The sequence below is a fragment of the Falco punctatus genome, assembly GCF_963210335.1.
Source record: "Falco punctatus genome assembly, chromosome: 4".
Lineage (NCBI taxonomy): Eukaryota > Metazoa > Chordata > Aves > Falconiformes > Falconidae > Falco > Falco punctatus.
Genome location: NC_137583.1, coordinates 76,220,095 through 76,231,543, shown reverse-complemented (window position 1 = coordinate 76,231,543; position 11,449 = coordinate 76,220,095). Strand labels below are relative to the sequence as shown.

General features: G+C 39.5%; 1 protein-coding gene and 1 long non-coding RNA gene across 6 annotated transcripts in view; one reads left to right on the top strand and one right to left on the bottom strand.

Moving 5' to 3' along the window:
• Positions 1-150: 150 nt before the first annotated feature.
• On the top strand, positions 151-5,824 carry LOC308062323. The gene is made up of 2 exons (XR_013927538.1): positions 151-784; positions 1,425-5,824. It is a non-coding gene; the product is annotated as an uncharacterized lncRNA (long non-coding RNA).
• Positions 5,825-7,907: 2,083 nt separating this feature from the next.
• Positions 7,908-11,449, bottom strand: part of ANKIB1 (ankyrin repeat and IBR domain containing 1) — a 91,261-nt gene continuing 87,719 nt past the window's right edge. For all 5 annotated transcript variants that reach the window (XM_080383606.1, XM_080383610.1, XM_080383609.1 and 2 more), the window contains exon 20: positions 7,908-11,161. In XM_080383606.1, coding sequence (XP_080239732.1) covers positions 10,409-11,161 — 753 coding nt within the window. In that variant the 3' untranslated portion in view covers positions 7,908-10,408. The remainder of the gene's footprint in view (positions 11,162-11,449) is intronic.

The window sequence follows — 11,449 nt, the reverse complement described above, 5'->3', positions numbered from 1 at the left end:
GGCCGGCCCTGCCCTCTGCTGGCGGCGGGGGGCGGCCCCGGCCCGCCTCGCCTCGCCTCCGCGCCCGCCCCGCCGAGCCCCGCGGGGCTGCCTGCCGCCAGCGGCCGGGCCCGCCGCGCTTGTGCCCCGGTAGGGCGGGTGGGCGCCGCTTGGCCGGGCCGTGCCGTCGGGGCCGCGGCCTGCGGGGCGGCTGTGCGGGCAGGGCGGAGCGGAGCGCCCTGGGCCCGTGTGCTGGCAGCCTGAGGGCTGCTGCTCTCGGGAATGGCGCTCTGCGGGCGCTGGCGCCCGGTCCCCGGAGAGAAAGGGCCCCTGGCCCGGGCTGAGCGCGCCTCTGGCCTCAGCAAGAACCGTGACAGAGAGGCGGTGTCCCTTCAGTCCCGGCAGGGCCAGAAGCAGCCAGGACAGCCCCGGCGGCTGCAGCAAAGCGCAGGAGCTGCCGCTGGTGGCCGCTCCGTCCCCACCCGCAGGGGGCCGCCGGGCGCCGCCGTCGCAAAGGTGCCCCGGTGCCGTCGCCCTGCGCACCGGGAATCAGTGAAGAGGTGGGCTCACGTGTTGTCCTCATCCGGGAGAGCCGTGACTGTGGATCTGACCCGCAGGGTACGCCAGCCTCAGCCTTCGTCACGCCAGCAGCCCTCTTGCGTGGGCCCTCAGGCACATGCCACACAGCTTAAAATGCCGGGGAACGAGCTGCCTGCGTGAGGCCCGGTGGGCTGAATGCAGGAGCCGCCGAGCTAAGGGTGGTTCCTCACCCTGATGCCACCTGCATGGCCCCCAGCCATCCTGGGTAGGTGTCTCACGTCTGATGTTAAGAAAGGCAGACCCACTCCTGCACGAGGATTTGCAGCCTCTTAGTTTCCATACTAAGCCTTCATCCTTAGGTTTCATTTAAACCTTCTTTCGTGCAAATTAAGTTTCTTTTTGTCTTGTTCTCAGTGGCCAAGAAGAACATACAATCTTCTTTAATAACATTTTTTTACACAGAGGAGAATGATCCTGCTAAAATAACATCATTATTTTAGGTAAAATAAAGCTATTCCATTGAGCGGTGTTATGGTAACAGTTGCATAATTAATAGACATAATTAGCAGGGATCTGTTTACCAGATGCTCCACTCATGCAGCTGCAGTGGATGCCTGGGTTGGTGCTGACTCATGGGCAGCTTTGCTTAACCTCCTGCATGCCTCTCTTTCACACCAGCTTTGACTTTCTTATCTCAGGTGCCAAATTTATTTCCTGGTTTTGATTTAAACCCTATTTTACTTGCATCTTCTTTCAAGCTGTTCATAGTTCTTGGGCTGGTTTTTGGGGGGGTTTTCTGTTCTTCCTTGTGCTTTCATCTATCCCTCTGTAGTTTTGTGTGATTGTCATGGAGATCAGTGAGATCACAGAGACCTTTAAACTCTTCCCACCACTTTTTTTTGCAGCTTCTGCCTACCTGCCTTCCTAACCACCCAGCTCGGAAGTTCTCCATTGCCCAGGCCCTCTCAGTGCCATCACACTGGCATAGCATCACTAGTATGCACAGAAAAGCAGTAGAAGTGAGTAACAGTGTCCATTTCTGCCCAAGTGAGTGCCTAATACTTTGTGAAGGCTTTTATTCTGTAGGTTTTATGAGATACAGTGTTAATGGATAACAAGTAAATTTGGAAATGGTTGGGGTTTTTTTCAACACCAGTTTTGCTGTAGCCTTTCTACTACTTCCCCCACTCTCAGTTTCTTCCCCTTCGGTCTTTTCAAAACAAAGCTGCAGAGTCTTTTCTTCTGCCACAAATGTAGAATGTATGTATTTTACATATATCTCTATATTCTTAATTAAAGATGCTACTGTATGTTGTTCTGATAACTTATCCACCATGATTTTTTGTTCAGTTTTGAAATTATAACTTGAATAGAAAAAAAACAAACCTCAAGCTTTAAAAACCCTAATTTGAGGTGGTAATTAAGATAATTCAATGGGGTTTAGACAACCATATTTACGTAATGTTGGCAGAAAAGTGTTTTCAGTATTCCTTGACAAGTCAAAGTGCAGCTTCATTAATGACTGTCATTTCAATGGAACCTCAATAAAACAACCACTTCAGATTACAGTGCATAGTATGATTATTCTGTTGGTCTTGTGAAAGGCCGTTAGAGCTACCATGGAGAGGCAGAGATTGCTCTCAGTGCTGTTTGATCACTCCCTACCTAGCCTGAAAGGTAATGGAAAGACCAGTGGTTAGGATGTTTTGTCAAAAATTGAAAACAGCCTGTCTTTTACTGTAGTTATGTCCAATAAAATTAGCATGGGCTAGTGATTTTTGTTACTTGATAGTTAACTCATTACGTAGGCAATAGCAGAAATGCTCTGATTTGAGAGTTGCTGAATACGGAGTAGTTACGGGTAGCAGGGGATGGGGGCTCAGGACTTCTTAAAAGTACCCCTCTCTAGAGGATCCCAAGTTTTACAATGTTGATCCTAAATTTTGAGCATCATCTTCAATCTCCTGATTCTCCTTAAAAGAACTAGGCTCTCTTTAAAGCTGAAGTGGGTTGAAAGGCAACTCTTAGTCTGTGGCCTGACTGGAATTGGAAACGCCTGACTTCACTGAGGTATTTTGCACAATGTAACCTCAGCTAAAGCCAGAGAGTAAATATGTTTTCCTCCAATTAATGCATATTTCCACTTTTTTTTTTTTTTTTATTTTTGACCCAATAAGAGAAAGGTGTGCTCTTGGCTAAGCTCTTTGGAGTCATCAGAACCCATCCCTGCTCTGAGAGACTTCAAATGTAAATAGACAGGACAGAGAAGTGGAGAAAACAAAATATTGACTGCACTGGGGGAGCAGGAGTATGAATTTTTAAGAGACACACTGGCTGTTGCTGCGGAATCATTTCTTACTGGGAGCTTTTGGGAAGGATGTTTTTTTATTTGAAGTGATCCACATCCACGCACACTCTGTGTATCTTCTGCTCAAGTAGCTGAATTGTTCTGCAGTGGTGGATTTAACTGCATTGCTTCCTGTTATATTCCTACTGCTGTCCTATAGTCTGCTGGTTCACAACTGAAGAATCCTTTATTCTGATTTTCTGTGTGTCACTGCTCCACAGTCAGCTGCAGAGGATGCACCTGAAGTGCTTCTCCAGAAATACTTGCATTTTAAATGCAATTAATTTAATTTGGTAAATTTGTAAATTTGGTATGAATCTGACTGGTGCACTTGCCATTTCTACATCGTCCTGTACTAAGGTTCTGTACTTATTAGGTCTCTTGTGAGAAAAGCAGGTTTTATTCTCTCAATTCCCATAGCTAAAAATGATGCTGTCTTGAAACTTACTGCACAATTATTCTTTGCATAAGTAGCATGCATCTATGTTTGCCACTTCTGGGTCTTAATTACTCATTCAAGTGTGTGGTAGAGCCAAGCGCTAACCCCAGATTTTGTGAGGTCTTTGGGTTTTGGCCCTGTGGGACATGGCTAGGTAAAGCATGACAAGTACTTTGTTCTTTTAAAACATCTTAAAGCTGTCTCCTGAGCTACTTCATGTGTACTCTAAAATGCTTCTGTGTTACGTGAACAGCAAAACCACACCTTGTAACAAAAATCAGTCTGTCTGCACTTGTTGTTTTGTCAGTTCAGGCTCTCAGGACTGACTGACTTTTGTAAAAGCTGACACTTTTTCACTATTGTATCTTCTTGTAAATGGGGATCCTGTAGTACAGACTTTCTGCTTAGCAGGGTATCTTTTACTGCTTCTGCTTTGACAGTTCTTGCAGATCTTGGATCAGTTTTGAAGCAAGTCTTTGAACAAAATTTTAATTGGTGGTTCTGCTAAACTGCCACTAAAAATAATTTAGACTTGGGTTTTAGCCTTTAAAATGCTGATGTGGTCCTTGGATGCAACCTCACTTATGACTTTGGGATTGTCTATCTGCACTAGTGACAAAAGTAGGTATTGCCCTTAACTGTGAGTATAGAAGTACATTTTCTTTATGTATGTATTTTGTTAAAGAATGCTTTCATGTCTCCATTATAAGCCAGTACGACAGCTGCAAGTCTGCACCGATTCCTGAAGGCACAACAAGCACGTTCCTGCTATGTATGTAAATTAACTTGTTAATCACATAGACTTTCTCTTCAATGAATTAGTAAAAATACATAAAGGAAATCTGCCAGTTGTGTAAGATTTCATACTGAATGAAAACCAACCTCAGTTGTTTACCATTGCCAGTTTATTAGCTTCAAAAAACATGACAGAAGTTTGTCCTTTGGAGTCAGCTGCACCTAACAGGTGACTTGGGATTGCCACTGTAGTAGTTTTTATGAACTTTTCCTCTGAGGTAAGACAGATCCCTGCCCCTCTGCTTCTGATGCCACATCAGCTGTGTTTTTTAAAGCAGTGCTCAAGTCCTTCTGTGGCTGTGGTTCTGTATATTGCACACGGGGTCCCTGTTTCTGAGGAACTGTGTAGTTAGAGCCTTTCCAGACTCCTGAAAGGTGCCAGGCTCATGGTATAGTTTTGTGACTTTTTGTCTCTTCATACACTAGTCAAAAGACCTGCTGCAGCAGGCAATAAACTGAGTCCGAGTTCCTTTTGTTATTTCCAGTGGGACTTCACTGTAGTACCTGAAATGTTCCTGGTTCTGATCTTAGCACCTGTGGCCTTTGGCGTTCTTTGTGTCATTCTGCAGTGGTAAGTGTAATCATGAGTACATGGGACTACTGTAAGTATACCTCATTTTCCATGAAGCTTTGCAGCATGTTGCTTCATTTGTTGGATTCTGCAGCCAGTTCAAACTTGCCTAGGATTCTTTTCCATGGTTTAGTCCGTGAGTTTTTCCCACCATCCCCGTTTTATTCCTTGTCGGGCTCTGTTAGTGAACTTCAACCTTTCTCTACATTGTTATTACAATGGAATGTAGAACTACACTCTTCCTTATTTGAGTTCACTGAGGTTTCTTCAAAGATGAAACCGGACTGCTGTGCTGTGTTGATACAGCAGAAGCCCTGCGCTCAAGGAGAACTTTGAAGGCCTGACAAACATGAAAATAGCCATGTAATAGGAAATTATAAGAGGACACATTTTTCTTTACATAACAAATTGCTATTTTGTTTCAGTGTAAAGATTTCCAATGTGAGTCTGCAGAGCAGAGTAAGATCATTTATGAAAAAATGTTTTGTCCTTTCGTTTTCTAAGAGTAGCTACAAACAGGTTATGCCCTATTTGAACAGTAGTTTTCAGTATTTTGATATAATCTATTCAAAGTGATATTCAGTATTTTGATATAGTCTATTCTGGTCCTACCTCACAGACTTGCCTAATTTAAATCTCTTAACACTGTTTTGGAGAAGAGCTATATGGTAGCAGAAGCTGCAAAAATCCATCAAGACTGGCTATATGTCAAGGGAAAGGTACTTTAAGTATCTTACATATCTCCTGGTATAATAAATAAACATATACACCATAAAGGTCTACTGTCTCTTTCTGTACCATGTGTATTGTGCTCACTTTGTACAAATAGAGTAAATGGGTTTTTAGTTAGACCATCAGAGTACCAATTTCTTCTGCCTTCCAGAGCAGAATCTAAAATAATGGAGTATGGGATTGGATGGCTAAATTATAGCCAAGGAGAATCTGGACTGCTGTGCTCACTAGCACTGTCTGTATATACTCCAAAAAACAGAACTGGAATTTTAAGTGGCGCCTCCTGCTGAATTTTGTGTAAAGACATCATGGTCAGAAGGAGGGCCTCAAACTCCAGACGCCTGAACAGAAAATAAAACACCACTAATTTAAAAATAAGTGGGTTTTTTCTTTACATTCTGAAATTAAAAAAAAAAAAGAAGAAAGTTTTCTGTTCTGACAGGTATAAATTCCAGTATTCTTTGCAATCATATTAGTGAATCTTGGCTAGCTAATTAATATGACAGTGCTGTTTGTTTGCATTCCTAAAGGTGATGTTGTTGGCTACATGGACTGTCATGCTAACAAATGTAGACAGCAAGACTGACTTTGGCATTTGCAGAGTAAAAATGGTACTAAGACCTTTTTTCAAATAAATTATTATATATAAAATTGATCTAATAATTAGAGCAGAAGATGCAGTGTCCAAAGTATAACTGATGAATAATTTGCATAGTTATGTTCACTGCTGCTCACACAAAAACACCTGGGTTTGTAGACCAATAAATACTCCTTAAAAACTATTATTAAAACTATTTATGTAAAGGTAAATCATTCTTATGTAGTGAACAATTCTTATGTAAAAACCTGAAGATAAAATCCCCCATCTTTTTTTTTCCACTGTCTTGTGGTGGACAAGACACTTATGCTTGGATGAAAAATCACTGTAATCTGAATCATGAAGATTACATAAATTGCAGTACTGAACATCTACCTGGATATATTAAATATTTTCTTGCTTATATTCCATTTATCTGGATATTCATGAAAATGACCTAAAAAAAATATATATATGTATGTAAAACACCTTTTCAAGTTTGTATTTCACTGCAGAAAGGACTTCTGTAACGATCAAGACCTGCATAATTTTAAAATAACACCATTCTGTTAACAATTAGCTTTAACATTTTGTTGGTGAGAAATAACCCTAAGCATCTATGAAAAGCTGAGGAAAAAAGGGCTTTGCAATTAAGTTAGGAAACATTTTTTTCTTTACTCCATGTTCTACTTCTAGTAATTTTTTATGAACTACTGAAATTGTTTTATATTGTTATATATTTGGAGAATAGTATGAATTCTATACTTGCCTATTTTTGAAATGAAAAGAAAGCCTATCATTGCAGAGTCAAGCCTTCATTCCTTCGCCCTCATACAAAGACTGACAGGAAACACAGCTTTATGCAGTATTTACAGGGGATCCATCTCCTTCTGATGCACATCTTGTGCTCTATGCTTCAGTTAAAAGGATGAAATGGTGCAAATGACAACTCACTTTTGTGTCATCACTGGCTTCTCTACCTCTTTCAAGTTTCCACATCTGGCTGATCTACAGAAGAGTAATGAGGACAATAATCAGTATATTGGCTATTTTTGACTAGATTGTCTACACAATTTTTAGTAAAAAAAGTAGTTATTACATCTATGTTTGGCTTCCTCCATTCTTCCCAGCCTCTATGAGTATTACAGCCTTGTTGTGCTGGGAGAGAAGAGATGGTAATGGTGAAATCAACGATAAACAGATCTCTGAAACTGGGCTGTGGGGATGTCAGATTCTGAAGCATGTTGTGATTTTAAACACCTCAGAAAATATGTTTTAAATTTGTCTATCTATTAGTATGTTCTAGCTTCCATAAACCCCAAAATCTCTCCTGTGGTACTCATGCTCTCAGTAAAGCTCAGCGCTTGCTAATTGCGGCATATGCAGTGACACCACAGCAGCAGGTGATGGCAAGTGCCTTACAGTGACTAATCCAACTTTCTAGATCGGGTTTTAGGAGCTCTCCAGCATCTTGGCATGCTTGTTGGAGGAAGCTAATTAAATTACTGTAACAATGAATAGATTAGTTTAGTGCCTGTTAACATCACAGAGGCAGTAGGCAGTCTGGAATTTCCTGGTAACAATGGAGACTCAGTATTAAGTGGCACTTAAGTAACATTAATTAACAGGATCTTCCTCAAAAATTAGTCCCCCTACTCTCTTTAACACCACTATTTGTAATGACAATACTCCCTGCAAAAAAACAAGTGCACAGTATGGAGTAGCAATTAAGATAGGATTGTCTATTTTAGATTTTGTTTTCAAAGCTTAATGAGTATAAGTACCTTATTTTTACACATCAAAACATTCAACTTACTCTATGGTCCCCAGCTAATCTGGCACAGGACTGAACATATCCTAAAAATGTCTGTCATCAGTCTTAAAAATCTGCTACAGTAAGTCTAAAATGTAATGAAACAGAACGGAATTAGTTTAAGTAATAAATGTTTAATCAAAGAATTTTACATATTATTAACAGCATTCATTTGGCCAAACATCTACATGGTTGTAGTATCCTACTTGTATATAAAGTGGGAATGTATCAAGTATAGACTATGAAAGTGCAAATAACAATTCAAGGTTAGAGTAATTTTTTTACATTATAAAATTAACAGGTTTACAAAATAGTCTTGCCAAACTTTATTTTTGAATTGTAAAGTCAATGACTATGGTGTTAAAATAAGTACCAAGAAAATACAAATTTAATAGGCTAATTTCATGCTTGTAAGAGTAACACGGGAACAATGGATATACTGCACAACCTAACCAAATTACAAAAAACCAGAACCCACAAACTTCACTATCTTCACAGAGAGCACTCTTACATATCTTACTGTAACTTTGCAAGACATCTCAACGCAATACACAATCTTTTTGTGAGAATCTTTCTATTCAGAAATTACAATTCAAGGAAGCTATGCCAGTTAAACAACTTTCAGACCAATTCATGATGACAGTTCATGAAGAACTGTTTTAGTTGAAGGATTTCATACCACAGAACAATTTTAAATAGGTATTTTTCAAAGATGTCCAAAGGTTCATGATGACTATGTCAGGAGTAGGGTGGCTAGAGGAAGAGTTGGAAAATGAGTTCAGACTATTCTATTCCGTTGTCTCTAAAGACGCTTGCAAAATGAACAAGGTTTTTATAGGGTAAGGGTAAAATATTCTTACTTCGGTTTTTTTACTAATACGAACCTTGTGACTGCAAGGTTCAAAAGCTGGATTTGCATGAATTAGTTACCAAAACACTCACTTGAACTCACAGTAATCAATACATAAACTTTGCTATCATGACACTTGCCTACACACACTCAGTAGTAATAAACTTTATATCATATCAACAAATCTCTGGTAACAGTTAAGCAAAACTTAAAATGGAGTGTATGTAATTTGCTTGTGTTATGACAAGTTTTGATTATATGTAATTAAAACAGCCATTTGAACAATTTACTCTAGTTGTAATTACATACTGTACCATTGTATCTCACTAACTGTAGATTGATGCTTTTAAGCAAATCTAAAACCGGTATTTTTTTTTCACGGTACAACAACTAGGAAAAGGGGGTTTTGTGGGTTTTTTTTTGTTTTGTTTTTTTTGTTTGCTTTTTTTTTGGTTTTTTGTTTGTTTTTTTTTTTTTTTTTTTTTTTTACACTAAACAGTAATCACACAGCAAATGAATATTGTGCAATTGAACAAATACCTACCAGTGTTTTGTTTATGCAAAAACACTGACTGAACATTTAGTTATTTACTGTAAAGGCAAGGCCATGGGTGGTTTTATGGAGGTCTTTGCAATTAATAGCATAGTTACTCCAGAACAGACACTGAATTTTAATTACTTGTTTAACTGTGGCAACTATCCAGTTGGGTTAGGCAAAGGCACCATAACATGTTGAGCAGAATGTGTTATCTGAACTTTAAGTGTGGGACTGGCTAATATATGAAAATTCTGTATTCCTGTATTTTTATAAAATGTTATCATTAAAAGTAATTGCACTATTAGTGCATAGAATGCTTTGTAGAATTATGAAAACAAATAACTATGATTGCACTTCCGTTAAAGTGTCTCTTAAAATACAGCATAGCTGTTGCTAACTCACTGTATTTTAATATTTAAAATAACTGTTTAACAGCAGCATTAGGTTTTATTAACTTAAGATACAGGCTACATTTAATTAAATGCAGTCACCATGGCAACACATGCCAGTTAAATTTAGAGAAGCAATGCTACCCAGTGGTTTCATCATTGCTAAGAATTGTGGGATTAGTTTGATAGAGTAACACTGCACTGTTTTGTTAGGCTACTGCCAGCTAACTATTCACAGTTTGGCACATTTGGACTGTAAATAGACATGAAAAAGTCTTTGATTTTAATGGGAAAGAATATCCCCTAAAATGTGTTCCTGGAGCAGTACTAAAGAGAAGCATTAAATACCTCTGTTCACACTGCTAACAAAAATGAGAAGTGAGTAAGGAAAAGATACGGAAAACAAAAACAAAATGCAAATGAACTGCTAAATGTTACTTTGGTGAAAGAATGAGTTCTAAAAAATGGAATAAACTATTTCTTAGGAAAACCAACCAAAATAATCAGTGTAAGCCTTTAATCCATACTTTCAAGTTAAGGATCATCAACCTAAGGCTAAACAGATGCTGCATTGTATTAGGAATGTGGAACACAACCTACTTATTCCTTTTTCTTGAGAGCAAAAAGGCAAGTACTACCTAATTAAATGCAAAGGATATTCCTTGAAAGGTTCACATTATTATAAAGAACTACAATTCAAGAGAACTCCTAAATATCTGTTGTTACGTCAGTGGTTACAACTGAGCTGCAATTATGTGGATCAAAGCCTCCATAATGCTTACTCCACATACTGTACCATCTGTCACTGCCACTCACTTACTCCAGATTTAGTTTTTATTCATACCAGATGCACATGTTCAATCCATTCACTTGAGGTTTGAGGAGTCTGACTTGAAGTATCTCCTGAAGTATCTAGGGTGCTCGTTACTCCCCTGTGATTATCACCACTTTGTGATACCATTTCACCTGGAATAATGTTTTCTTCAGAAGTGCTTTCCTCTGTTTGCGTTCCTCTGCCTTCGTTTTTGAGTGCATCCTCAAACAGTGCATGCTCTTCCTGAGGCTCCAGCCCTCTGTCTATCAGGTTTGGTTGCCCTGCTGACCCATCTTCAGTACTGGGTTGCTGTGACTCCTCATCTGTTTCTGTACTTGTTGAGGGGATCAGAGCAATACTCTGTGGGTTCATGTCATGAAACCAGGCCATAATATTTCCAAGGAGATTTTCATTGGTATTGGGTTCTTGACTGCTGGAATCAGCATCACTAGATGTTGAATATAATCCACTTCTTGTTTCACTGCAGGGGTGTGAATGAAGACGATCAGCTGCAAAGGGATCATTGCCTGCACCTAGTCTCATCAGGCTGTCACCAAGTTCTAACAGTTCAGAGCTGCTCAACGCGCCTCTGGGATTATCTATACTTATGGGAGCAGAGTCCAATCTTGTAGGTAAAGAGGTACCTATTGCTCCTAAAGATGCCTCATTATTTAGAAAGTCTCTAGTTTCTTCATCTATGGCCAAGCCAGATTCCTGTAATGATAACTGAATGGCTAGCAGGATGTTTGGGTCATCTTCATCCAAAGAACTCAGAGCCTGTGGAAATACATAAGGTTGCTTTCAGAATAAAACTTTCATCTTGTTACGTATTTTGGATGAAAAGTAATTTGGGCTCAAATCTGAAATTAATTCATTATCCCTATGTGCCATTTATCAGAATCAATTTTTACTGACACAGTTAACAGAATTTAAAAGGTGATACTGTTACCACTAGCGATTGTTTAAACAGTTCTTACCGGTGTGAATGTATAATCTGTTGTCCTAAATTCTCCCTTTCTCACGGAAGAATTAAGATTTGGAGAGAGACAAAATGACACAGAAAAG